At 39.2% G+C, this 25,405-nt stretch overlaps 2 protein-coding genes across 4 annotated transcripts in view; one reads left to right on the top strand and one right to left on the bottom strand.

The window, feature by feature from the left end:
* The window catches only part of pear1 (platelet endothelial aggregation receptor 1), a 50,963-nt gene extending 35,852 nt beyond the window's left edge, over positions 1-15,111 (bottom strand). For both annotated transcript variants that reach the window (XM_077215257.1, XM_077215265.1), the window contains exon 1: positions 14,863-15,111. The gene's annotated coding sequence lies outside the window, so the exon portion shown is untranslated. The remainder of the gene's footprint in view (positions 1-14,862) is intronic.
* A 2,984-nt stretch (positions 15,112-18,095) lies between these two features.
* On the top strand, positions 18,096-25,363 carry pdia7 (protein disulfide isomerase family A, member 7). 2 transcript variants are annotated; one of them, XR_013197071.1, is made up of 14 exons: positions 18,117-18,331; positions 18,676-18,754; positions 18,903-19,020; positions 19,572-19,679; positions 19,828-19,957; positions 20,631-20,744; positions 20,884-21,009; positions 21,081-21,263; positions 21,408-21,516; positions 21,603-21,731; positions 23,343-23,422; positions 23,543-23,600; positions 23,672-24,153; positions 24,539-25,363. XR_013197071.1 is itself a non-coding variant. In XM_077215275.1 (13 exons), the coding sequence occupies exons 1-13, from the start codon at positions 18,189-18,191 to the stop codon at positions 23,759-23,761; spliced, it is 1,467 nt and encodes a 488-aa protein (XP_077071390.1). In that variant the 5' UTR covers positions 18,096-18,188; the 3' UTR covers positions 23,762-25,363. The 2 variants fall into 2 exon arrangements, 1 of the variants encoding a protein (XP_077071390.1); XM_077215275.1 differs by having other exon boundaries at positions 18,096-18,331; positions 23,672-25,363.
* Positions 25,364-25,405: the final 42 nt, after the last annotated feature.

The raw sequence follows: 25,405 nt of genomic DNA, 5'->3' as shown, positions 1-25,405 counted from the left end.
CCTCGTGCGCACCTGCCGTGGAGGACAAACAGCTGAAGGTGAGGCGAACAGTGGTGTGGAGGCTGAAGACAGGGGCAGCGGCGAAGGTGATGGGGGTACTGGGTGTGACAACGAGGGAGTATCTTCAAGCTGTGCGGCTGATTGAGGTAAGGAGTCCTCCTGCTCCGCTCTGGGTGGCATTATGTCCCCACTGTTCTGTGCTGAGGTTGCAGGAGGTGCTGGCACCTTCTGAAGGCAGCTGGCGTGCCAGCGCATGCCATTATCTAGGAGGTATGTGGCTGGTCCCAGTCCCCGGGACACTTGCTGTGGATTGGACCAATATGATGCCATCTTGTTCTCCCTGTGACTCCCTACCCAGCATGAGTGAGGCTGGGGAAACCTCTGAGGTTGAATGCTGGGTAGCACGGTAGTGTAGCAATGTTAGACGTATGGCTTGTTTAAAGGAACAGCCCTGAGCCTGATGTGCTCTGATGCCATTTTTTAGGGATTGATGGAAGCGCTCCACCCCGCCGTTTGCCTGTGGGTGATACAGGGCTGTGCGGATGTGTCGAATCCCCCTGTTCTCCAGGTATGAAGTTAACTCCAAAGATACAAACTGTGGACCATTGTCGGTGGTAATGGTCTGTGGCAGGCCCCAGCGGGAAAAAAGGGACTCCAGAAAGTCCACAATGACCTGGGAAGTGACAGAGCCGGTAGTGGTCAGCTCAGGCCATTTGGAATGTAAGTCATACACTACGACCAAGAACCGCTGATAGTGGGGGGCACCGTGGATCTCGCCGCATATGTCTAATTGCAGATGCTCCCATGGCTTTGAGGGCCAGGCCAGAGGTTGCAGGGGTGGTGGGGGTCAGCGGCCGGTTTTTCCACTCACGAGGCATGCTGGGCATTCTTTAACAAGGGCCTCAATGTCTTTGTCTATGCCTGGCCACCACACCAGGTCGCATCTCTGTTTAAGCTTTACTATGCCAAGGTGGCCCTCGTGTGCCATGGCCAGCCCACGTGCCACACATGTCTCATTCCAACAAGAGAGCTCCTGCTTGACCCTAGAAAAGGCCAACAGCTCCTCTGGTAGTTCCCTTGGCCATCCCTGACGAATGTAGGTGCAGAGCTGGGAGATGACTGGATCCTGTTCTGAGGCTGCTTTCAGTTCCTCTAGAGTGACCGTGGACTCAAGCGGAGTGTGTAGCATGTAAATAATCTCACTTTCGATGTGGTTGACGCTGGTGGGCGGGGCCTGGGCAGGAACTGACCGAGAGAGATGGTCTGCAACGACATTATCCCGGCCTGGGGTAAACTGAAGAGTGTAGTTGTATTGGCGGAGGCGGTCATACCAACGATGCAGTCTCAGCGGCTTGTGACCGGTGCCTGTAGAGGAGAGCAGAGCTGTCAATGCCTGGTGGTCTGTTCTCAGCGTAAACTGGCGGCCATAAAGGTAGAGGTGCCATCTCTCGCAAGCCCACATGCAAGCGAGTGCCTCCCGTTCCCCAACTGAGTATCTTTGTTCGGTTGGTTCAGAGCCCGGGAGGCGAATGCCACAGGCCTCGCCACGCCATTCTGTACTTGTGATAGTACGGCACCTATCGCCATGGCCGAGGCGTCACAGGTGACCAGGGTGTGACTAAATATGTCAAAATGCGCCAACGCCGGAGGTGAGGTAAGTTGAGCTTTAAGAGTTTGCACTGCCTTGGTGCATTCTAGATACCAGACCCACGGCTCATCTCTCCGAAGCAGCTGGCGCAGTGGGGCTGTTATGGCTGAATACTGGGGCATGAACTTCATGTAGTAGCCCGTCATGCCCAGAAATGAAGCGAGCTGGGCAGCCGAGGTCGGTTCGGGAACGGAGAGGATGGCCTCCACATTAGACTGAAGGGGAGAGATGCCCTCAGTGGAAAGTCAGAAGCCTTCTTATTCAATGGCCGGGACCGCAAAAACACATTTGCTGCCATTGAGGGTTAAATTGTGCTTGGCTAGGGCTTTGAACACACTTTGCAGACAACTGTCATGGATAGCAGTAGTAGCACCATGTAGCACCACATCATCAAGGTAAATAACCACACCTGGTATACCTGCCAGCACTGAGGTCATGACCTTTTGAAAACAGGAGGGGGCGGAGCTAAGGCCAAAGGGCATCCTCGTATAGCGGAAAACACAGAGGTGTGTAACGAAGGACGTGAGGTTTCTGCTTTCAGGGTGGAGGGGCACCTGGAGATAGCCCTCTCTGAGATCCAGTTTTGAAAAGACAGTGGAGCCGTGAAATTGTGCCGTGAGCTCCTCAGACGTGGGCAACGGGTATCTGTCTGGGATGACTGCTTTGTTTACTGTGCGGAGGTCCACACAGATGCGCAGAGCCCCTGTTTTCTTTCTGACCACAACCAAATTCGAAATCCATTGTGAAGCATCAACCGGCTCGATGATACCGGCATCCAGCAGCCGCTGCAGCTCAACGGACACTCCATCCCTCAGGGACAGTGGAATACGGCGCAGTGGCTGGACGACTGGAGTCACAGAGGAGTCTATGAGGGGTTGATGCGCGAAGGCAGACAGACAGCCCATCCCTTCAAACAGTGATGACCACTTCTGATGCGGTCCGGCAGCGACAGTCATGATGGCAGCCCCTCCTGTGTCAATGAGTGAAAATCCCAATGCCATGAACAGATCCAGCCCCATTAAATTCGCCCCTCGTCGGGCCACATTGAAAACAAAGGAGGGCAAGACCCTAGTGCCATAGCGAACAGTCACTGTGATGGACCCCAACAAGTCAATTTTTGAGTCGCCATACCCATGTAGGACTGCAGTGGGCGTAGACAGTGGACAGAAATGGAAGAACTTATGGTATGTACTGGCATTTAGGAGGGAGACACTTGCGCCTGTGTCGAACAGCAGGGGAATACACACTGTGTTTATATTCACTGTACATGACTTGAACTGCATGGGCCCTGATGTTACATGGCGAATTATGGTGGGTGAACCACGGGGAGTGTGTCCATCCGACCTGGAGGGGGCAGAGCGGCACATTTTTGCAAAGTGATTTTTTTTCCCACAGTTACGACATGTTTGGTTATTAGCTGGACAGTTCTGGGCTCTGGTGGCATGTGTGTTTGATCCACAGGTACCACAGGAAAGCTGCCTTTGACGCTGACGCGGCCCTTGTTGTCTTGTGAGATGCATGACTGAGTCTGGGGCTGTGTCTGGTACATCCAACCCAGCGCTAGATGGCTGCTGCTGTTGCTGCTCATGTGACTGTGCACTTATGCGAACTGCTTGGCTTAATGATAATTCTGTCCGTGTTAATTTAGCTGCACATTCAGCTGCACTTTCAATTTGGAATGCAATGGCAACAGCCCTAGCTAGTGTCAAATCATCTGATTCGAGTAGTAACATCTCCCTGATTTTAGACTGTGTAGTGTGCTCAATCAGCTGATCTCGTACCATCTCGTCCGTAAACGCGCCAAATTTGCAATGGCTGGCTAAACCTTTCAGGTTAGAGACGTAGTGATGGACAGACTCACCCGGGAGTTGATGTCGTTGTCTAAACACAAACCGTCTCAATAAAGCACTCTGTGGAGCAGCAAACTGGTCTTTTAAAAGTTTAACTGTCTCTGCATAGTCTGTATCTGTCCCGTTGCCGGTTAACGTCTCCAGTACACGTTGTCCCTCGACTCCTAAACAGTGCCTCAGCAAAGCTGTTTTCCGAACTGCACTCACGTCGGCTAGTCCCATAGCTTGAAGGTACGTTTCAAAAGACTGATGCCAGCGATTCCACTGTATTGTGGGCTCACCGGGAAATGCTAGGAAAGGAGGTGGAGGAGGAAGAGAAAATTATTATACGTTGTATATAAAAAAGGACGCTGGACAAGAGGTTAATGCATACAACTCACTTTACTTTTAGAAAAAAACGGAACTGCCATTTCAGACCAAAACAGCTGCATACTCGACATGCATCAAGGCGTTACCAAACGAACACAGATTAACTTGTCCTGAACGGACATAACAGTAACATTTGATGAAAGCAACTATATAAAAATATCATGATGGGTTACCGCCTCCATCAGCTGTTGTTGTATCTGATCTGAACCGCGTACATGTGACGGCACATGGGGCGGGGCGATGCGAACCTCTAAACTCCACCTGAGTCCGTTTCGCCCGATGCCTTATAGCTGATGCCTTTTAGTCTGATGCCTTTTTGTCTGAGACCGTTTCGTCCGATGCCTTTGTCTGATGCCTTTTTGTCTGAGGCTGTTTTGTCTGATGCCGTTTCGTCCGATGCCTTTGTCTGATGCCTTTTTGTCTGAAGCTGTTTCGTCTGATGCCTAATTGTACGAGACCTGACACCTGACATTTTTTTTTCTGAGACCTGAAGCTTTTCAGTCTGAGACGCGATGCCGTTTTGTCCCATTACTGAAGCCTTTTAGTTTGAAGCATGATGCCTTGTCTTCATATGTCTGAGGTCTGAGGATGTCCTAAAATGTTCACTGTACTGCACTCGTTGGGTTTGGCTATGAAACAGAAGTTTATGTCATGGTCTGCTGTGTGGCCGGTCTGTAGCTTCTCTAAAAAGAGAAAAACAGGATATGTGGGGGAACTTCCTTCTTTATCGTTTTCTCTCTTAACACTTGCCATCTTTCTGAGGTCGAACACCACTCTTCTACAATCGCAAAGACCGACCTGACCGCTCGGCACACATCAAAGAGCCTAATTCCAGATATCCATCAGAGACCACACCACTACATCCGCTTCATGTATCTCTTCAGGCAAACTTGACCTTGTGCGTTTGTATTGGTGAGCGGTAACCGATTGTAGTCCTGAGGGTAGTGCCCAGCTGGCTTATGTCATACCCGCTATATCTGCATGACCTCAGGCCTGGACTACAGTCCCACAGACACTACGATATGCCTGCTGTCATCGCAACAGTTGTGCTGTGTTCATGCTGATGTATATTTTTAAGAGTCAGAAAAGACGACAGTCCTCTATAAACAGATAAAAGTTACTCATCAGGGTGTGTTTTGTGATAAAAGGCGAGCCCGGTCAGTACAACCAAAAATGGACAGATGAAGCTTTATTTTTGGCTTTGTCTGTTGTGATATATCAGCCTGAGTGTTTTAAGTGGTGTTAAGTTTTCTGCCATTTAAAGGCATGGAGCCGAGAGTTCCTGAGGCCTTGTGGGGGACCTCACAGTTTGACAGCTGGTTCCTGCTAGACATTGTAGACCATATAACCACAGAATACATGACTGTGGCTTCACTGGGGCATAAGACACGTGGTGGCCAAACAAACAAAACACATTTGAATAAAAATACAGTTTTTATATATATCTATATATATATGCACATACTGCTTTTTTCACGTGTAGGTGCACACAACCCAACCACACAAAATCAAATTATATTCACATAAAAGCACACAGTCGCGTTCTCAAACCATGGTGAGTGTTGCAATGCTAAACCAAACCCTCAGAAGTAGAGATGGGCACTTCTGAGGCTTGCACTCTTTAAAAAGACATGACCGAGCACCACCATAATTACATGGGCCATAATTTATATGGCCCAGAACATGTAGAGGCAAAAACCAAAGCAGAAAAATAACTATTTTTGTTTTAAATTTAATTTTAATGTTAATTTCGTATTTGAAAGTCATTTAATTTACTATAACTGTTATTATTGCCTGTAGATTTCTTGTAAAAAAACAAAAAAAAACAGAAAGGTGTACAGTGAAACATCCTCCTCCATGACTCAAAACTATGACATCTAGACTATTTACTACTGTTATGAGTGCTTCTTTTGAACAGGAATTTGACAATAATTTCATTGGAATGTTAAATTAACACTGCAGGATGACACTTTACATCCTTATCTCACCGGAAATGTTTCTTACCTCTTCCTCCTACTCACTTCTTCCACTACTCCTCCTCTTTCCCTCTGCCTCCAGTGTGGTCAGAGATGTCCACCCACAAATATCAAAACTGATGCGCTAATTATATCTGGCCACTATGAGTGAATCATTTAACCTGTTAATAACTGCAGAATCACTGTTCCAGTCAGAGCCACTTCAGGAGCTCATAATTACTTGACATTAGTTTCAAAAGCTGGTTTTGAGAGGAAATGTTCATCCCTAAAACCAAAGAGTAGGTTTAGACAGTATGATTTGAATCTTAAAAAAATATAATTATTTTTTAGTTTATTTGCTTCCTAGTCTAGCTTTAAACCTGACATTGTACACTATGGATATTGTTGACACTGTGAGTAATTTTTCATTTTACCCTATTGTAAGTCGAATTGGATAAAAGTGTCTGCTAAATACATAAATGTAAATATTCTCCTTTCACATATAATCCCTCAACTAAAATCAATGCAAAATTTACTGAAAAATATACAGAAGGGCTTATTTGTTAGTTCTCCATCAAAACACCATGAACTCCAACGTTTTAGTATTAAGATATGTGAGCAATTCTCAATCTAAACGAACTCAGAGCATGAGAAACTCATATATTAAATGAGATTACAGAGGATGGTCTGAGATTTTAAGTTCTGTAGAGGCTTTGAGATAAATTACAAGGATGTTTTTTCAGTTATGTTTCTCCCAAGGGACAGATGAGGTTACCCAATTAATTTCAGTCCCATAGCCAAACATGACATCATGACCATTGCTTCAACAGGATTTATCTTCCTTGTTTCTCCAAAAACAAACAGCATAAACAAGCATTCTTTTAGGGATAAAAGGAAAACTGAATACTCTAAAAATCTCATAATCTTTTGCTTTTTGCACTTGGGACTGTGACCCAGTTTAGTTAATTGCTCTCTGAAATGTCTGTCACAATGATTGTTAGGCCGATAGCAAGAATATCGAAATTAATTTTAGCTCCAGCTGTGCTGCAGGCATGTCAATCACATCTCTATGAATGATTGGCCAGTAGACTGCAGGACAGAGATGAGCTGCGTTTCCCCTGTCAGTACAACAAAGCATGCGGTATGTCATATATAGAGAGGATATACTGAACAAATGTGTATGTGTGTAAAGAAACAGTCAAGCCAATCGTCACAAGCACACATGAGCATACTCGATCTCCACGTGCACGTATGCCTATATATACGGCTCTCCTAAAATGGGGGGTCTCTACTGTGACGCCCCCTCCTCTGCTGGCTAAATTGATTGCAGATTTCCATGAGTGCAGAGCTGGCTTGTGTATGTGTGTGAGGCCCTCAGGAGTCTGGGCGTTCTGTCAGAACACATGTGAGAGAGAGAGAAAAGAGGAGAAAAAGAGTGCCGCGGTCCCAATAGGACCCAAAGGAACATCACTCCAGACTGGAGACCCAGAATCACAGCTGTGGAGTCAGCTGAGCAACCTCTCAGTGAGGGACATTTTCCTGAAACAACTTCTGTCAGCACCATCAACGTAACAACTGTGGAATTGTGCAGTGAAATAATAATACCATAAGAAATATGACCTCAAATCTTGACTTTTAAAGTGACATCAAACATCAAAACGTGAAATTTAAAATATAGAAAACATGAATACATGTGATTAGTACTTCAGAAAGAATTCCCAAAAATTACTCATTCATGGTAATTATTTTATAGAGATTGTTGTTATAATTATTATTTTAGATTTAAAGATTACACTATTTTAGTCATCTCTATAATTTTATTTGAATTTCATCCTGAACCCTTTAAAATTCCACGATATTTCCAGGTTTTTCATGACTGTGGGAACCATATTTTGAACAAATGAATATTGATGTAAAATAAACTGTAAAAAATATTTTTCCAAATCTGGATATTTAAACTGAAGAAAATAAATCCTGATATTATTTTGTTTACAATATAGGTGGATACAAAAAAGCAGTATGGTCCATCTAACTACTCTGTAAAAAAAAATCTAATATTTCAATTTGAAAACTTTACTGAAAAACTTATGAATACTCGCACATCCGATGTTGTACGTGCACCGTCCTCGCAGTCACAAAAATAAGGCTGACCCTCCTGATGACGGAGATTACGTCACACGGACGGGGCACGAATGCAGACAGTGTGCGGTTGCAGATGGCTAAAGTAGCCTATACTTTGGGCTTTATAGTCCTCTGAGAGGTATGATTTTTTTTAGTTATTGATTAGCTAATAGTGTTATATAGTGTTATTAATAGAGTTTCTTATTTGTTAAAGGGATCCTATTATGCTTTTTCATCTTTAGCTAGTGTGTAATGTTGCTGTTTGAGCATAACAAAGATCTGCAAGGTATCAAAGCTCAAAGTCCACTCCAAAGGGAGATTTTATTTAACAAAATTCCCGTTCCAAGAACTACAACAAACGACTCGTTTGGACTACAATGTTTTTTTCCCAGGCTTTATGAAATCACAATGTTACTCATTTAAATAGTCCCCGCCCATGGAATACGCAAAAAAGGGGACGAGGACTGGTTGAACTGCTGCTATGTCAAAAAGACTCTGTTTTTTCCATCCCTTTTCCAAAACTCATTTGTTTTAGCTGACAAACTTAGAGAGGTTAAAATTTATTTTAAATACTGTTCCTGAACATTATAACCCCAACGTCTATCTGTGTGCTCCGTTCGCCTGCTAGCAACATTAGTGTTGAGAAAGTGTTTACTGCAGCATTTGTAAGCTCTCGCTTTTGTAAGACTGTTCACCGCCCCTTAGGAAAATTAACCTTGGTTTTGTGATCGATTACTGTTTTTATGACCATAGTTTGATACAACAAGTATCATGATTAAATAGTGAATAACATCGTATCTAAAATGTATAAGAAAAAAAATTAACAAAAAACATACCACTCTGAAACTTTATCTTCTGAAAATTATCTTCTGCATGATCCTCTTGTTTGTTAACATTCTTAAAGGATTAGTTCACCTCAAAATGAAAATTTTCTAGTAATTTACTCACCCCAATGCCATCCAAGATATTCATGTCTTTCTTTCCTCAGTGGAAGAGAAATTAAGTTTTTTGAGGAAAACATTTCTGGATTTTTCTTCGAATAATGGACTTCAATGATAACCACTGTTTGAAGTCCAAATCAATGCAGTTCCAAAGGTCTTTGAAGTGCTTCAACGGAATGTGCACGATCGCAGCTGAGGGAGAGAGTCTTATCTAGCGAAACGATAGGTCATTTTTCAAAAAAACAAATATATATAAAGATATATATATATTCTTTTTAACTACAATTGTGCAGTTTGAGCTGATCTGCAACACACCGGGAACTATGTCATCACGTTGAAAGGTCACGCTCGATGTCGCCGGCGCCGGCGGAAGTACCGCCTCACTGTTTACAAAGCGACCAATACAATTTGAAATATCCTCAATAGCACGGTCGCTTTATAAACAGTGGGGCGGTACTTCCGCCGGCGCCGGTGTTTACAAAGCGACCAATACAATTTGAACTATCCTTCTTCGCACGGTCGCTTTGTAAACATTGTTTCGCTAGATAAGACTCTCTTCCTCAGCTGCGATCGTGCACATTCCGTTGAAGCACTTCAAAGACCTTTGAAACTGCATTGATTTGGACTTCAAAACAGTGGTTGTCATTGAAGTCCATAATTCGAAGAAAAATCCAGAAATGTTTTCCTCAAAAAACTTAATTTCTCTTCCACTGAGGAAAGAAAGACATGGATATCTTGGATGGCATTGGGTTGAGTAAATTAGGAAATTTTCATTTTGAGATGAACTAATCCTTTAAGTCTCAATCAGGCTTGAATTGGTTTGAAATTGATGCCATCCTTAATATTTACTCCTGAGCAGATGAAACTCGCGGTTATGGTTTTTTTTTTTTTAACCATTAAGCATAAAAGCATATTCTAGTACACCTGAAAAACAAAATCAAGACTTCGTAAAAGGGCATTATCGGACCCCTTTGTTTCTAGTTACTTGAGTGTTAGCATTAATAAGCATTAAAAAAGTAATTTCAACTTAAATGATATTAAACTGACTTTAAAAGTTAAACTGAAACTTGTATAACTTATAAAAAAGTTGAAATTGCTTTAATTATTTTGATGAGTAAATGCAAAAACATATTTTGCCCTGACTTATTGATCACAAATGTTTTAACATAATTTGTCTTTTAGACAAAACAAGTATCCACACAACTTCACTATTCAGACAAAAAAAGTAGGTTATTTAAGTACAGTTTGTTTCATTTATTTAATTACAATTAGCTGTTCGCTGCTCAGACAGTCTTTGTCATCTCCGTGAGAGAGGAGGCATCATATAACAGCAGTACCACAAATGTCTTCTCACTATGTTTTGAGGATCACCATTTCATTTGCCTTGGTTTGGTTAATGAACTAGAGTGAAGTGAGATAACAGACTCCAACCTCCCCTGCATCTGGTCTAAATCAACACGCTGCTGGCTGGCAAATTTATTTGCAAACACTAATATGGACTCAAGCTCATTCTGCGCGGTTAAGGAACTTTTAATATGTGTGCTTTTTCCCCTTCTCTGTGTTGTTTTATTGTACGGGTCTAGGCAGTACTGCATGTCCTGGGTATAGTAAAGCTGTCCCACACAGGAATTTACCTTAAGAGGCCCATTTATTTATGAGACAGAATAGCAAACATTTGGATCAGAATGAGGTGGCCGCTATATGCCTGAGCAGACAGATGGACAAACTGCAGCAGGTTGTACTGATGATAACACTATCATAATGCTGTAATGAATGAATTCATGTCCTTAGTTTTACATTTATATTTATTCATATTTTTTCTCAATTTCATTTATTGCATTTTCAGAAATTTGGACCAGGCCTGGGTCCAATCGAGTGTGACATACAACGCCAAGCCTCCCCTAAGTGCAAAGAGGAGTGCAGCAAAAAGCATTAGGACAGAATCCAGGTGTGTGATGAAACCAAAGCCCTCGAATTTTTCCAACAAAATATCTTTGCAAAGCAATGCTAAAATATTTTTCTGTTTGCCAGCTTAAAGATCTGCTGTTTCTCTCTTAGTTGTTGACAGAATGTATAGGGATAATGCTGTGATAATGTTTGAATGAGGGAATTCAGGGATTTGGTACCACGCAATATCACTGCATCATCCATTTGCCATCACTCATCTCCCTAGAGGAAGTCCACTCACTGCCAGTACATTCCTCCTAAAGCTTTCTGATTTACTCAACTGGCCATCACTGCAGAGCCCTTCTGCAGAGTGAGGAGGAAGCCTGCTCCTTATTAAAACCATCGTTTTATCGCCTTTTTTACAGCTGAAAAAAATAACCAGATGTTTCTGAATCTGAGCATTTGAGAGTAAAAAGGTTTTCACCAGAGGAAAATAAACGCATCACTCTCTGTCTGCTCCTAAAATGACTCCATGGAAATGCTTCTAGCTTCTCCTCATCTCACTCCCATCACAATAAAGACAATATTTTAACCCCAATCTAGAGGTTTCTCAAATATTAGTCCCTTGCCATGTTGGCCAAATGCATTTTCAAAACTCTGAATGGGATGACAACTTTAAAGGTGCGCTTAGTAATGCAGGCCTATTAAATAAGTCATTATAAAAATATTGTGAAAAATTATTAAATAGTCAAATATCTGCTTTTTATTATTATTTGAATATATTTTAAAATCTATTTTGTTCCTCTGATGGCAAAGCTGAATTTTCAGCATCATTACTCCAGTCTTCAGAGTCACATGATCCTTCAGAAATCATTGTGATTTGGTGCTCATGAAAGAATTATTGTCAATGTTGAAAACAGTTGTGCTACTTAATAATTTTGTGAAAAAAAGTGATACACATTTTTAAAAGGATTCTTTGATTAATAGAAAGTTCAAAAGAGCAGCATTTATTTGAAACAGAAATCTTTAGTAACATAAATAATAATTCCTAAATGTCTTTAATGTCACTTTAGATAAGTTCAATGCTTCCTTGCTGAATAAAAGTTTTAATGCATTTAAACGCATCTGAAGACTATGAGCTTCATGATATGTGTAGGTCGTGTGACTCGTGTATGTATTTGACAACAAGGCAGAAATAACAGGATGAGAGTTGGAAGGAGAGACAGAGAAAGAGGGCAGGTATTTGCCAGATGCTGGACTCAGGATGTCCTGGGCACAAGAGAAGAAAAGAGGAAACAGAGGGGTAACTTCCTGTGCTGCCAACAAAATCTGCGTCAAAACTAAATTAAAGCTTTTTTCCATCTAAATATTTCTTCCATTTGCATCGGATGTGCTTGTGTTTGAGGATCCATGATTTAATGTACATTGTGTTTACAATTCATTGTCTGTAAGATAAATAACAATATCCGAGTCCTCAGTCTCCTCCTCTTATTCAGCAGAAATCCAGGGAGTTCACCAGAAACAAACAAAAGGAAACATCTTGAGAGAAAATACAGGTCTGTCATCCAGTGACCATGTCCATGCGGTAGACACAACACACACACTCTCTCTCACAATACACACGCATATAGTCAAATCTATCTCTTTCAGGACAGTGTGTCCTGACCTCATATTTTACCATAATTAATTTTCCGATTGGATCTCATGGGACAAACTTCAGCACAGTGCCAATATGCCTTTTCCATAATGCTAAAGCAAAAGGAAAAGATGAGGAGGGTTATTATTTTTCCCCTGTCGTCTGATTTAAAATACAACTCTGAGACGCCAGGAGGACAGCGGTAGATTGATCGGTTCAAATGTCAGTCCCAAATATGAAGGAGTGGATTTTTAGGTAACAATGACTTAGCTCTGACTGATATAATGAAAAGCAATGACTTTGGAACGACTTATATAATAATTTTACATCATAACCTTGTTCTGAATCACAACAAACACAAGACAAGCTTTACAGCTGGTTGTGTCATTATCATTTTTCAAGAGTTCTACACTTATACACTTGTATAATATTTACAAACACAGCTCTGTTTTTATATATTTCACCCTAGATGGGTTGTTTGTCTTTTCTTCCGTGCAAACGGGCCCTGCAAAACAACATCGCTTTCCCCTCTCCTAATGACTACCAGAAGCCAGCACTGCGGCTCTGCTTCAAGCCTCTCCAAGACCGACAGACTTTCAGATCAGAGATCTTCTCACTGACTCTACAACTCTGTGGTGGTTCTGCAGTGAAAATAAACACTGATGTGCAAAGACAAATGCAAAATGAGTTAACAAAAATGCTCTATCAATTAGAAAAATAACAACACTTTAAGTACACTCTTAAAAATAAAGGTTCCAAAAGAAAGTTTTTGCAGTGATGCAGTAAACAGTTTGTAAAAGAAGCAATTTCTTAGTGTGAAGAACATTTTAAATATCTAAAGAATATTGTTTAATGAAAAGGTTCTGTGGATATTAAAGGTTCTTCATGGAACCATCGATGCCAATTATAAAGAACCTTTATTTTTAAAATTGTACTTTATAAAGGGATGGTAACAGCTTTAAGCAGAACCCTGCAGATCCAAAGCCCTCCTCTGGCCTCTGTCTGCAAAAAAGCATGAGTTAGAAAGGCTTATGTAAGCATGTGGTGGAAATATTACCCATCGTCTTCATCCGTTAACACAACACTCCCATCTCATCACCACTGACCTTCGTATGTTCTTTTCTCCATGCTTTTTTATTTTGCCCTTTTTTAGATTTACAAAACTTCAACCCAAATATTAAATTCTCTTTTTTGAATTCCTTTACAGAAACCATTTTAGTTTATTAGCTGCAAATTTATAATTCATTTCATGACATAAATGACCTAATAACACAAGCAGATACTGAACCAAGAGGCTAATCCGAAGAATTTCAGTTAAAGTGTCAGTGCCAACCCAGTGCACATGACCCAACAGAGAAATCATATCAACAGCAGATGTTTTTTTTTATGAGCACCTCAGTATGCTGCTGTCAAGGTGAAAAGTTTCTCCTGTGGAAATCAATTAGAGTCTCATGCTCTCCAGATGTGGAACCATTGGCAGGTACTAGTGATTCTCCCTGTGCTTCTATTCATAAGTTTGACCCGTTTATAGGGGATATTGTGGTCTGGAACAAAAAGATGGTGAAACAAGTAGTGGACTCATTTTAATTGCCTGGAATCGTAGAACCAAGGTCAAGGTCAACATCTCTTGGGTTAATGTGCTTTTGACCAGTGACATTGGGTATCTGCAAGCTATTAACACTCCACAATGTCAGGTGGGAAATCAACACTCAAATAGGATCCAATGCAGTTGGATTAATGACAACAACAAAAAAAAAAACATTATGACTCTGATATGACTCAGAGACACACACAAAAAAATGTGTGGATAGGGTGTCATTCCACTACTGTCCTTTACATTGCACCGCCATGGTTCAGATATTTGTATTATGACAAGCATCAAGCTCAATTCACACTCTAAATACAAAATGTGTGCAATGTTTAACAAATATATGCTATTGTATTAAGCAAATCATTGATATTTTATTTATTTTTGAGGACAAAAACACATGATGGATAAACAAAATCAGTCTTTCTACACCTGCTCCAGATGACATCTGTCTCAGATTTGTTCTGAACGGTCAATGGACATTTTTGTTTCAACAGCCTAACTGCACCATAATTACAATAAAACCAGATTTTTTTTAACAAATAAAAACAATGTGTGAGCTAAGAAAAACTACCAATATACGTTTATCCTGTTTTGAAGTGTGCATTTACATTTTACAAAAACTCATTATACAACTTTGGTTTGTATGAATTATATGGATTGTTTGAACTGTAATAAATGTAAAAGTGACCCATAAGAAAAAGCACATAATCACCTCAAAAGCATAGCCTACCTCAAGAAGTAGGTCAGGACATTAGATGGAAACTTCAGGACAAAGATACGAATAAAAGTAGGGTTTACAAAATTGATGAAATGTCTTAAATTGCATTGCAGTTGTATTGTGAGTAGCGTAGTAAACTTTCTTACCTTACTGGAGAAGTGGCATTAGACTTTATTAGTGGAACTGAGGTTCTGCGTTCCGAGGACAATGAAGACTCTCTTTAAGACGTCCTTTTGTAGGCTATAATTTATAAACCTGCAAATAAATTTTGAAGCTGAGTCTTGCTCCCAAAGTAATTGCTAAACCGGTGTTCGCGTAACCATTCACTATATCTCTATCTATGCGCTTGAGAGCGCGCGACAGTGACAACTGCAAGACAATTGACTCGCTAGTGCGCGAGGAGGAGTGGGCACGCGCTTACGCCTACTGTAGGTTCTGGCCCTCCCACTGTTTAGTTTTCGATTCTTAGGCTATAGCTTATCGTCTATTTAACCGATTGATATAGAACTTCCTTTAAAATCCATTACAAAACATTATACAATTAATGCAATCTTAAGAAATTAATGTCTTAAATGGATGGAGCCTACATATTTATTTCACGTTTTTTTATGACATTCCATACACGGTATTATAGGCTACACTAATGTGTTAACCCTCATGTTTTGTTGAGATGTAGCCTACTCACTGTTTTTATGTTTGGGATCCCAGAGACCCCAGTGATGTGTTAAAATTATGGGAGTATATAGCCTAATTTTACTAAATGATTAAATTTCTTTCAAATTCTCTTAATGCAGTACATTTCTTTGACCTATAACAAAAAGCAGTTGGCAAATATCATTGAAAGATTTCCCCTATATTTTACCACTCAGTATTCATGCACTTTTCAGAAATGTGACTAGTATCCATTCTAGTTTCTTCTGTTTGGGGTCAAACAATGTTGAACTTTACAATAAAAGAAAACAAAAGAAGAAACTGACGGGAGTGTATTATAGTTATAGTTGACTCAATGTCATGACATGATTATTTTAGCATGGTCTGGAAAGTTCAATTAGGGGTATAAATGGGGGTGTAAAATGGAAAATTCAGGATCTGGAACATCAACAAAGCAGCCCTCTTTCTAAATGACTATTCAGAATGTCTTTTCAAAAATAGCTGGCCGAAAGAAGGCTAACAAAAATGATTGGTAAGCCACTACACTGAAGGGTCCGTGAGAATCACTTCCTGCTGGCTTTATGAAGGGTCCATGAGAATCACTTCCTGCTGGCTTTAATGATAAGTGATGCTCCGGGATGTATTTCCCCATCTGGCATTGTATTAACAGATAACACTCTATAATTTAGGAAATAATAGAGAATGAAGGAAAACAGAGTTTCCGTTTTACTAAAACACTCAGCAAAAGATAGGGTGAGTCAGTTTTGGCATCAGCGTATCATCTGAAGACAGGAAATTCACTTGCACATTGTAGGTCTTGAAATTCCCCAGGTGATCTGTTTCTATTGTTGAAAATCTTTGAATAAGTACAGTTTTTTTTCATATGTAAGATTTATTACATTTCTAAAAAGGTCTAATGCATCCCAAATATATTATACTATATTTTACAGCAGTTAATCACTTGACAGTGATAGGCCAGTTTAGTGACCATTTTTCCAGAATTCATCATTACGCCAGTAGATGGGGATAAATTACTGTTTATCATTGACTGTGTCTAAATTACCCAATATCGACTTTTGTTACATTAAAGTAATGTCACAGTCAAAACTCGTTGAATATTAGATTATATCTTATTTATAATAACATCACTCTCGCAAATGTGATATATCTTAAATATTATTATATTATATGATATTATTTCTGATTTAATATCTATCTCAACTGCCAGGTCAAAATCAAATTTCAAAAAGAGCATCCTTTTGTCAAATAAGCCTTTATGATATGATACATCTAATGGTGACCCATAGTGCTAAAATAAATCATTGCATACCTTTTCCTTTGGTTGACGGGTTTTTTTTTTTTAAACCTCTAGTGTAAAAAATCCTGTGTGCTGCAGCCGGTCGCATGATTTTTGCCAAGTAAGACTCGTAATTTTATATATCGTCGTAATTTGTATTTAGTGGCAACGCATTTCATTTGTTCTAATCATTACCGTTTTGCTTACCAACAAGTAGCAGTTATAGAACTTGAATTAATTTTAATTTCTATATGTTATAAAGTTAAACCAAACACACAAAACCCAATCACGATAATGGCACATTTAGCTTGGTCGTCATTTAAATGCATTGAGCTAAAGTTGGAGGGAACTGGGAATTCGTTCTGTAGGTTAGGTCACAATACTGTAGCTAGCCTATGTCATCCTCTTCTATTCGTGCAGTCAATAAAATTCGCCTGGACTAGGCTACTGGGCATGAAATAAAAAGAGATGGGCCTACTTTTAGTCTACATTATATATGCATCTGAATTATGCACTTAAGTAGCCTATAGGTAAATTGATAAAAAACAAAACTTAATTGTTCAGCCTCATTATTCATTTTCTATATATTTTAAGGAGGCTCTCGTCCTCCCTTGCTGCTTCTGACGGTCCGCCACTAGGCATACATTGTAAAAAAGAAAGAAAGAAAAGAAGACAGCTTTGCTCAGAACCAATAGCTAAACTTGCTATTTATGTAACTTACATAGCCTAGGCCTAAGTTACTTATTTTCGTATTTTTGGAAATATTTAATATTTGTTGTGATTTTACATATTTTATATGAATGTATGTATGTAGGCTATAATAAAAAAAATCAAATATAAACGGTTTATTTATTTATCTATTATTAACAATGATGTTGTGCAACTTAACAGATACTTTTCATCTGCTGTCCCTGGTCTGATGAAATGTAAGCCATAGGATAATTGTAACAACACATAATTCCTATTACTAAAAAAACGGTCTACTTTTTATTCTTTGGTGCATGTTACGCAAGTATTACCTATTACTAAAAAAACTGTCTACTTTTTACTCTTTGGTGCATGTTTCGCAAGTAGGCTATGACTAAGAACTGACTTAGAGAGGGCTAATCATAAGAATTGCATTTTAGAGCTCTCTAATTAAATTCTTACTAGTAATGCTGGGAACAATTTAAGCTAAAAGGATTTGTGGATTTGCTTGCTATGTTTAAAAAAATGCACCAAATGTTAAACTGTGAATCTCTATTTAATTGTAAATATTTATTTCTATAAATTATGCTATATATTTACATACAATGAACAAACTTTCTGATACACGTTTACTATTAGTATTGCTACTAGTTTGTTATTAGTGTGTGTTTATAGGTTACATTTCGTACCAATGTGTTGAATTTATCAAACGCGTTCAGCCAGGAGAACAGAGCTTTTATGGGCTTCCTGGCGACCCATACCTACATTGCTGCTGGCTGCGGGGCTAATTTCATCATTCACGCGTCTCATAGTTTCCGGCCACTGACACCAGTAAAAATGCGTTTACCATGGTTTATCATCTGTCTAGTTTTCACTGTGTGGTGTGCGGAGGGCAGCGATGTGCTCGAGCTCGGAGACTCTGACTTTGACCGGAGCGCAGCCTTGCACGAGACTCTGCTAGTGGAGTTCTTCGCACCTTGGTAACGTTATGTCCCAGTCCCCGATATATAATTCTACGAAAGTATCAATTTAGATGCTGCCAGGTTGTAGTGTGGTTGTAATTAACAGCGTCACGAGCTTAAGCTGGGTTTTTCTTAATGTTAATGTATGGATCTGTTTAGAGAGTGACAATGGTTGTGTAATGTATAACGTTAGTGCATGAATCTAAATTATGACTTATAGTGGTGCACGAAGCTATGATGCACATTCACAATTCTCTGATTTAAAAAACTATGAATCCCTTAAGATCCATTTTAACCTGAAACTTACAGTTAAAATGAATTAACAATGTATCATTAACATCCCTCATATGATGTGACCACAGGTGTGGTCATTGTCAGCGTCTTGCTCCAGAATATGAGGCTGCTGCCACAAAGCTGAAAGGGACACTGTCTCTGGCAAAGGTGAGAAGTGATGGATGGACCCATCAGTTCCTGTTAACGAGCTCAACCTTCAGTCTTCTTTAATGCTACACAGCGGACACATTCTGCAAGATTATGCTTTTATATATATTTCCGTAGTGAATTTGTCTCTTTCCTGTTCTTTGATCAGGTTGACTGCACTGGGAACTCTGAGATCTGTGAACGTTTTGGAGTGAATGGATACCCCACCCTTAAAATCTTCCGCAACGGAGAGGATGCTGGATCTTACGATGGACCCAGAACAGCAGGTTGATACCTTGTGTCCATGCATACAGTACTGTTAAAAAGTTTGGGGTTGGTAAGATTCTGCATTTATTTGTGAAATGTTATTACAATTTAAAATAAACAATTTCTATTTTAATATATTGTAAAATGTAATTTATTCCTGTGATGGCAAAGCTGAATTTTCAGCAGCTAATTACTCCACTGTCACATGATCCTTCAGAAACGATTTGGTGCACAAGTAACATTTCTTAATGTTATCGATGTTGAAAATAGTTGTGCTACGGAATATTTTTGTTGAAACCAAAATGCACTTGTTTTTAAGGATTCTTTGATTAATAGAATGTTTAAAAGGATAGCATTTATTAGAAATTGAAATATGTTGTAAGTCATAAATGCCTTTACTGTCACTTTTGAACAATTCATCATTGCTGAATAAAAGTATTAATATCTTTGAAGAAAATCTTATTGACCCCAAACTTTTGAATGGTATTGTATGTTTTATTTTGTGTTTCCCTTATTTGGCTGTAACTATTTTAGTTACTTGCTTGCATACCTATATCTTGATCTGAAATAGATGGCATTGTGAGCTACATGAAGAAGCAAGCAGGCCCAAGTTCTGTGGCTCTGCACAGTGAGGCAGATTTGGATTATTTTGCCGACAACTATGAGGCCAGTGTGGTGGGTGAGTAGCTGAGTTTGTAATGTTGAATCGCTCCTGCAGCAGAAGATCAAAACAAATCAGATTTGACTTCTGCATTCATCTTTTGGAACTGAAAAAAGCTGAAGTTCTCTCCTTTTGTATCCTGCCGCCTTGTCTCTGTTCATCTCAGGCTTTTTCTCTGGGGAAGATAGTGCACAGCTTGCAGAGTTTCTGAAGGTCTCCGGTGCCCTGAGGGACAGCTATCGATTTGCTCATTCCACTGATGTGGGAACAGGCTTGAAATATGGGGTAGATGGAGAGTATGTATGACAGAGCATGAAGGAAACATCCATTTGTGAAACTGAGCAAAATGTGATCAATATTTTATGTTAAAGTATGTCCTCAATTTCCCTTTTTCCACTTGCTGTCAGAGATTGCGCTGACCAAAAACATCTCTAACAAAACTTAAAAATATTTAGTCTAAAAAAATTGCTCAAATACCATACCGTATGTGACAGCACAGATAAGGTAAGATGCCCAAAGGTAAAATGGTATAAAGAGGTTGTATTCAAGTAGGCCATATAATGTCCTTTACTTTTAATTATTGGAAATGGTAATATTTGGTATCAAGATTTACATTTTTTACATTAAAAGATTTACAGAATACATTTAGGTACATTTGGTATATCATGAAATGTAGATTGTGAAATGTAATTTTTCATCAAGGTCTCAGAGATTTCTACCTTAAACCACTAAGAACAGCCATCAGCCAGATTGCTTAACATTTGTACAATAAAACGGATTTCTCCATCCTCAGTTTTGCATCTTAGAAATCTTTCAGATTGGCACATATCCATACAATTCAGAGAAAATTAAAACGACAATTTATCAAAAAATAGTGTATGACAGAAAATCTACAACCCATTACTTGCATTGCAGCTACTGTTATAAAAGAATTCTAATATTGGCTTCTCTACGTCTCTTGCATTGCAGGTGTGTTCTACTGTTTCGCCCCCCTCGCTTAAACAGCAAGTTTGAGGACAACGTGGTGAAATACACAGAATCCGTTTCGATTTCCTCTCTCCGTACATTCATCAGAGACAATGTGTATGTTTCTTTTATGCTTGAATATTTTGTGGGAAATTGGTCAAACAGTTGTAACCCCACATACATATGCAATTTGATTTATTGTGATTTGTTGCCCATATGTTCCTTTTTCTGTTATTTTCCTCTTGCTCTGCTTTAGATTTGGTCTGTGTCCACATCTGACCACAGAAAATAGGGACAGTCTGAAAGGAAATGACCTGCTTACAGCGTATTACAATGTGGATTATGTACGAAATATCAAAGGCACAAACTACTGGAGGAACAGGTGAGCGCCCAATTATTGGATTCCTTATTGGATCATTCCTTGTCTTTTATATATTTTTATTTTTATCTCAGAATAATGAAGGTGGCAACACAGTTCCCGGATCAAGGTCTGAGTTTTGCGGTGGCTGATCGACAGGAGTTCCAGGATGAGCTTGAGGAGGAGTTTGGTGTGGGTTCGGTTGAGGGAGGAGACATTCCCCTTGTCACCATCCGGACCAGAGCGGGACACAAGTACTCCATGCAGGAAGAATTCACGTGGGTCTTGCAACTAGTCTCCACACAGTGCTTTTCTGTTGTCACAATCAATAGATTTTGAGAAAACTCAAATTTTAGTTTAGTAAATAAAAATTAGTTTTAGAAAGGTTTAAAAGGGTTTTAGAACTTACTTTGGTTCTGTAGGCGAGACGGCAAGTCCTTGGAGAGGTTCCTGGAGGATTACTTTGCTAAAAGATTGAAACGATATGTGAAGTCTGAACCTGTTCCAGAGTCCAACGATGACCTCGTCAAGGTATATGGCCCCACAAAGGTGTTTTTGTCTTTAATGTTTTAAGATAATAATGTTTTCTGGTGTACATCACATATGTGGTTCCACAGGTCGTGGTTGCTGACACATTTGATGAGATTGTGAATGATCCAGAAAAGGACGTGTTGGTTGAATTTTACGCTCCCTGGTGTGGCCATTGCAAGAGCCTGGAGCCCAAGTACAAGGAGCTTGGAGAAAAGGTTTTTTTAACACAATTTATATACATTATAAATTGTTTTTATCAGGCATACACTACCATTCAAAAGTTTGGTTTGGTAAAAATTGTTTTATGTTTTTGAAAGATGGCTAATAAGGGCCGCTGGGTCCACACCAGCGGACGATATCATTCTGTTTATTCTAATCGCGCACTGCAGTTTTGTCGTCTGTCGCTTTAAATACTCTCGCTCTTTAAACCAAGATGGATTTTGATTGACTGTCAATGTTTTTATCGTTTATCAGCTGGAAAAAATTGTTCTGTTAGTGATTCCAATGATATCGTTTCTGTGTGCTGTTATTGTTATAGCTGTGGTGTGAACTGCTATTCTTTTATATTTAGAAAGATTTTTAGCTACATCTACATTTAGCTACATCTTTATTAATATTTTTATAGTTATTGTTCTTGGTGTGAATGGGCCTTTATGCTCACCATGGTGGCATTTATATTATCAAAAATACAATCAAAAAAGTAATGTGAAATATTATTACAATAACTATTATTATCATCAGCAATGCATCATTACTTTAGTCTTCAGTGTCACATGATCCTTTAGAAATCATTCTAATATGATGATTTGATACTCAAAGAAGCATTTCGTGTTATAAATGTTAAAAACAACTGTGCTGCTTAATATTTTCATGGAAAACTTTTTTTAGGATTCTTTGATAAATAGAAAATATGTCTTAAAGGGTTAGTTCACCCAAAAATGAAAATGATGTCATTAATGACTCACCCTCATGTCGCTCCAAGCCCGTAAGCCCTCCGTTCATCTTCAGAACACAGTTTAAGATATTTTAGATTCAGTCCGAGAGTTTTCTGTCCCTCCATTGAAAATGTATGAACGGTATACTGTCCTTGTCCAGAAAGGAAATCAAGACATTATCAAAGTAGTCCATGTGACATCAGTGGGTTAGTTAGAATGTTTTGAAGCATCGGAAATACATTTTGGTCCAAAAACAACAAAAACTACGACTTTATTCAGCATTGTATTGTCTTCCGGTTCTGTTGGGGATCCGCGTTTACGAGTCCGCAGTGACGCTGATGACGTAAGACGCTGTTGACGTGTATCTGGTGCGTCCGTGTATTCGGGTTCAAATAAATATGGCTGGGCAAAAAAATGCAAGTCTTCCTCTGTGTGGAAATCCTTAGACATGTTTGTGAAGATTGTTTTGTTTCCAGCGTGCGTCTCCCTCAGACTGTAAACGAAGCTCGGGCGCACTAGACACACGTCAGCAGCGTCTTACGTCAGCAGCGTCACTGAACGCGGATCCCCAACAGAACCGGAAGACAATACAATGCTGAATAAAGTCCTAGTTTTTGTTATTTTTGGACCAAAATGTATTTCCGATGCTTCAAAACAGTCAAAAAAGGTCTTACGGGCTTGGAGCGACATGAGGGTGTCATTAATGACATCATTTTCATTTTTGGGTGAAATAACCCTTTAACACTACTCAATTTAATGCATTCAGCCTTGCTGTATTAATTTATTTACAAAAAAAATCGTACTGACCACAATCCTTTGAACTGTAGTACTTCAAGAAATAAAGCCACCGTGGACCTCATGCTCATTATTTGGATTTTGTGTGTGTCTTAGCTCTCTGGGAACCCCAACATTGTCATTTCTAAAATGGACGCCACAGCTAATGATGTGCCCCCAAATTATGATGTCCAAGGGTAACATTTTGTGTCTCTCTTTATGGCTCTGATCTTTTTATAGTCCATTACAACAGACATTCAGTGATATTCAGCCATTTTTTTTTTCTTGATTCATCAACTATTTTGTCTAAACTGCAGATTTCCAACCATTTACTTTGTGCCCTCTGGACAAAAAGACCAGCCACGGCGATATGAGGTGAATATAATCATGCACACACAGATTATTACAGATTAAGACAATGTTGCTTAAGCAGTTTTGTCCTGCAGGGTGGTCGTGAGGTTAGTGACTTCATCGCCTACCTGAAGAAAGAGGCCACACATCCGCTCATCTTAGATGAATCAAGGGATGAACTGTAAACCGACATAAAGATACTGAATTTATCAGGTGGAGAAATGCACAAACCCACACTGAACTTCAGCCAGATATGTCACACGCAGCTATTCATCACATCCATTGGGATCATCAAAGCACATGATAAAATTCATCACTTGTAAAATGTTAGTCAATACACAACTGGACACATAAGGAATGTAATTTACAATAATTATAGTTAAAGGGGTTAGTTCACCCAAAAATGAAAATTCTGTCATCATTTACTCACCGTCATGCCGTTTTTAACCCGTAAGACTTTTGTTCATCTTCGGAACATAAATAAAGATATTTTAAATTAAATCTGATTTATTTCTCTCCCTCCATTGACAGCTACGCAACTACCACTTTGACTCTTCAATAAGTTCATAAAGCGATTGTTAAACCAATCCATATGAATTGAGAAGTTTAATTAAAAATTTTCTGAAGAGACACGATTGCTTTATATGTTGAACAGAAATAATTTAGGCTTTAATTCACATATAAACATTAATCAACACACATATCAGTTGTGGTAAACTGAAGCTCATGCATGTTCGCTTGACATTCGAGAACCAATGAAGTTCATTATTGTGTTACGCAGAACGTTTGAGCTTCCGCAAGAACCAATGAGGTTTGTTATTGCATGTCAAGCAGATTCGATTGAGCTTCTCACTGATCAATTTTATATGTGAACAAAAGTCTAAATTAAATCTGTTCATCATATAAAATGACCATGTCCCTTCAGAAAACTTGAACTAAACCGCTCAATTCATATGGATTAGTTTTACGATCTCTTTATGAACTTTTTGAAGCGTCAAAGTGATAGTAGTGTGGACTATCAATGGAGGGACCGAAATCACTCAGATTTTATTTTAAAAAATCTTCATTTGTGTTCCGAAGATGAACGAAAGTCATACGGGTTTGGACCAACATGAGAGAGAGTAAATGATGAAAGAATTTTCATTTTTGGGTAAATTAACCCTTTAAAATGCTGTATTTACGTCTGTTATTTAACAATCTGCTGCCGAGTTGCCCTATTTTTCTTTTATTCTGTCTTTTATAACAAAATGCACTGCATATATGAAATATGCTAATTTCCTGACTCTTTATTTTAAGAGAGACGGTTTATAGGTCACTTATCACATACAAGTTACTGTAGTATCCTAAAGTGTTCCATTGACTGAATGCTTTTAAGTAAAGAGCATTCACTGCTGGCTTGTTTAGTTTACAAAATGTTGAAATATTACTGTGTTGGTACTTTAGTTACACAATCTCTTCATAGTCCATTCAGATATTACTATAAAACTTTGTTTCAAGTATATTGGATGTTAGAAATTCTGTAAGCAGTTGACGACTTTGAAATAACAGTCTGAAAAGAGTTGGGGTGCCTGTACTACCTCCTCATATCTGTCTTATCAAATGAAACTTGAAGGGCTCAATTTGGATCGCATCCTCTATCCACACATGTGAGGACATGAGATGTTAACAACTGTTGCCAGGCTAGTAATCTTTTAGAAGTTTGACATTTATTTCTTGAACTGTTTATGTAATCACAAAGGGGAGTGTTTTGGTTTGCAGACACAATAAAGAAATGGACAGACACTTTACTCTGTGTATTGTAGCATATTTTTGTTATATCTTTTATAGTT

Source organism: Siphateles boraxobius, unplaced genomic scaffold, assembly GCF_051911475.1.
Source record: "Siphateles boraxobius isolate OS27281-9 unplaced genomic scaffold, OSU_SipBor_1 12, whole genome shotgun sequence".
Taxonomy (NCBI): domain Eukaryota; kingdom Metazoa; phylum Chordata; class Actinopteri; order Cypriniformes; family Leuciscidae; genus Siphateles; species Siphateles boraxobius.
The sequence above is the reverse complement of the archived record's forward strand: the minus strand, read 5'-3'. Positions and strand labels throughout refer to the sequence as shown.

Excerpts from the sequence above, each read along its gene's own strand:
- pdia7 (XM_077215275.1), top strand. The coding sequence starts at position 18,189 with ATGCGTTTACCATGGTTTATCATCTGTCTAGTTTTCACTGTGTGGTGT. Across the intron at positions 18,755-18,902 it reads GGACACTGTCTCTGGCAAAG|GTTGACTGCACTGGGAACTC; the intron begins GTGAGAAGTGAT and ends TTCTTTGATCAG. Across the intron at positions 23,601-23,671 it reads ACCAGCCACGGCGATATGAG|GGTGGTCGTGAGGTTAGTGA; the intron begins GTGAATATAATC and ends TTTGTCCTGCAG.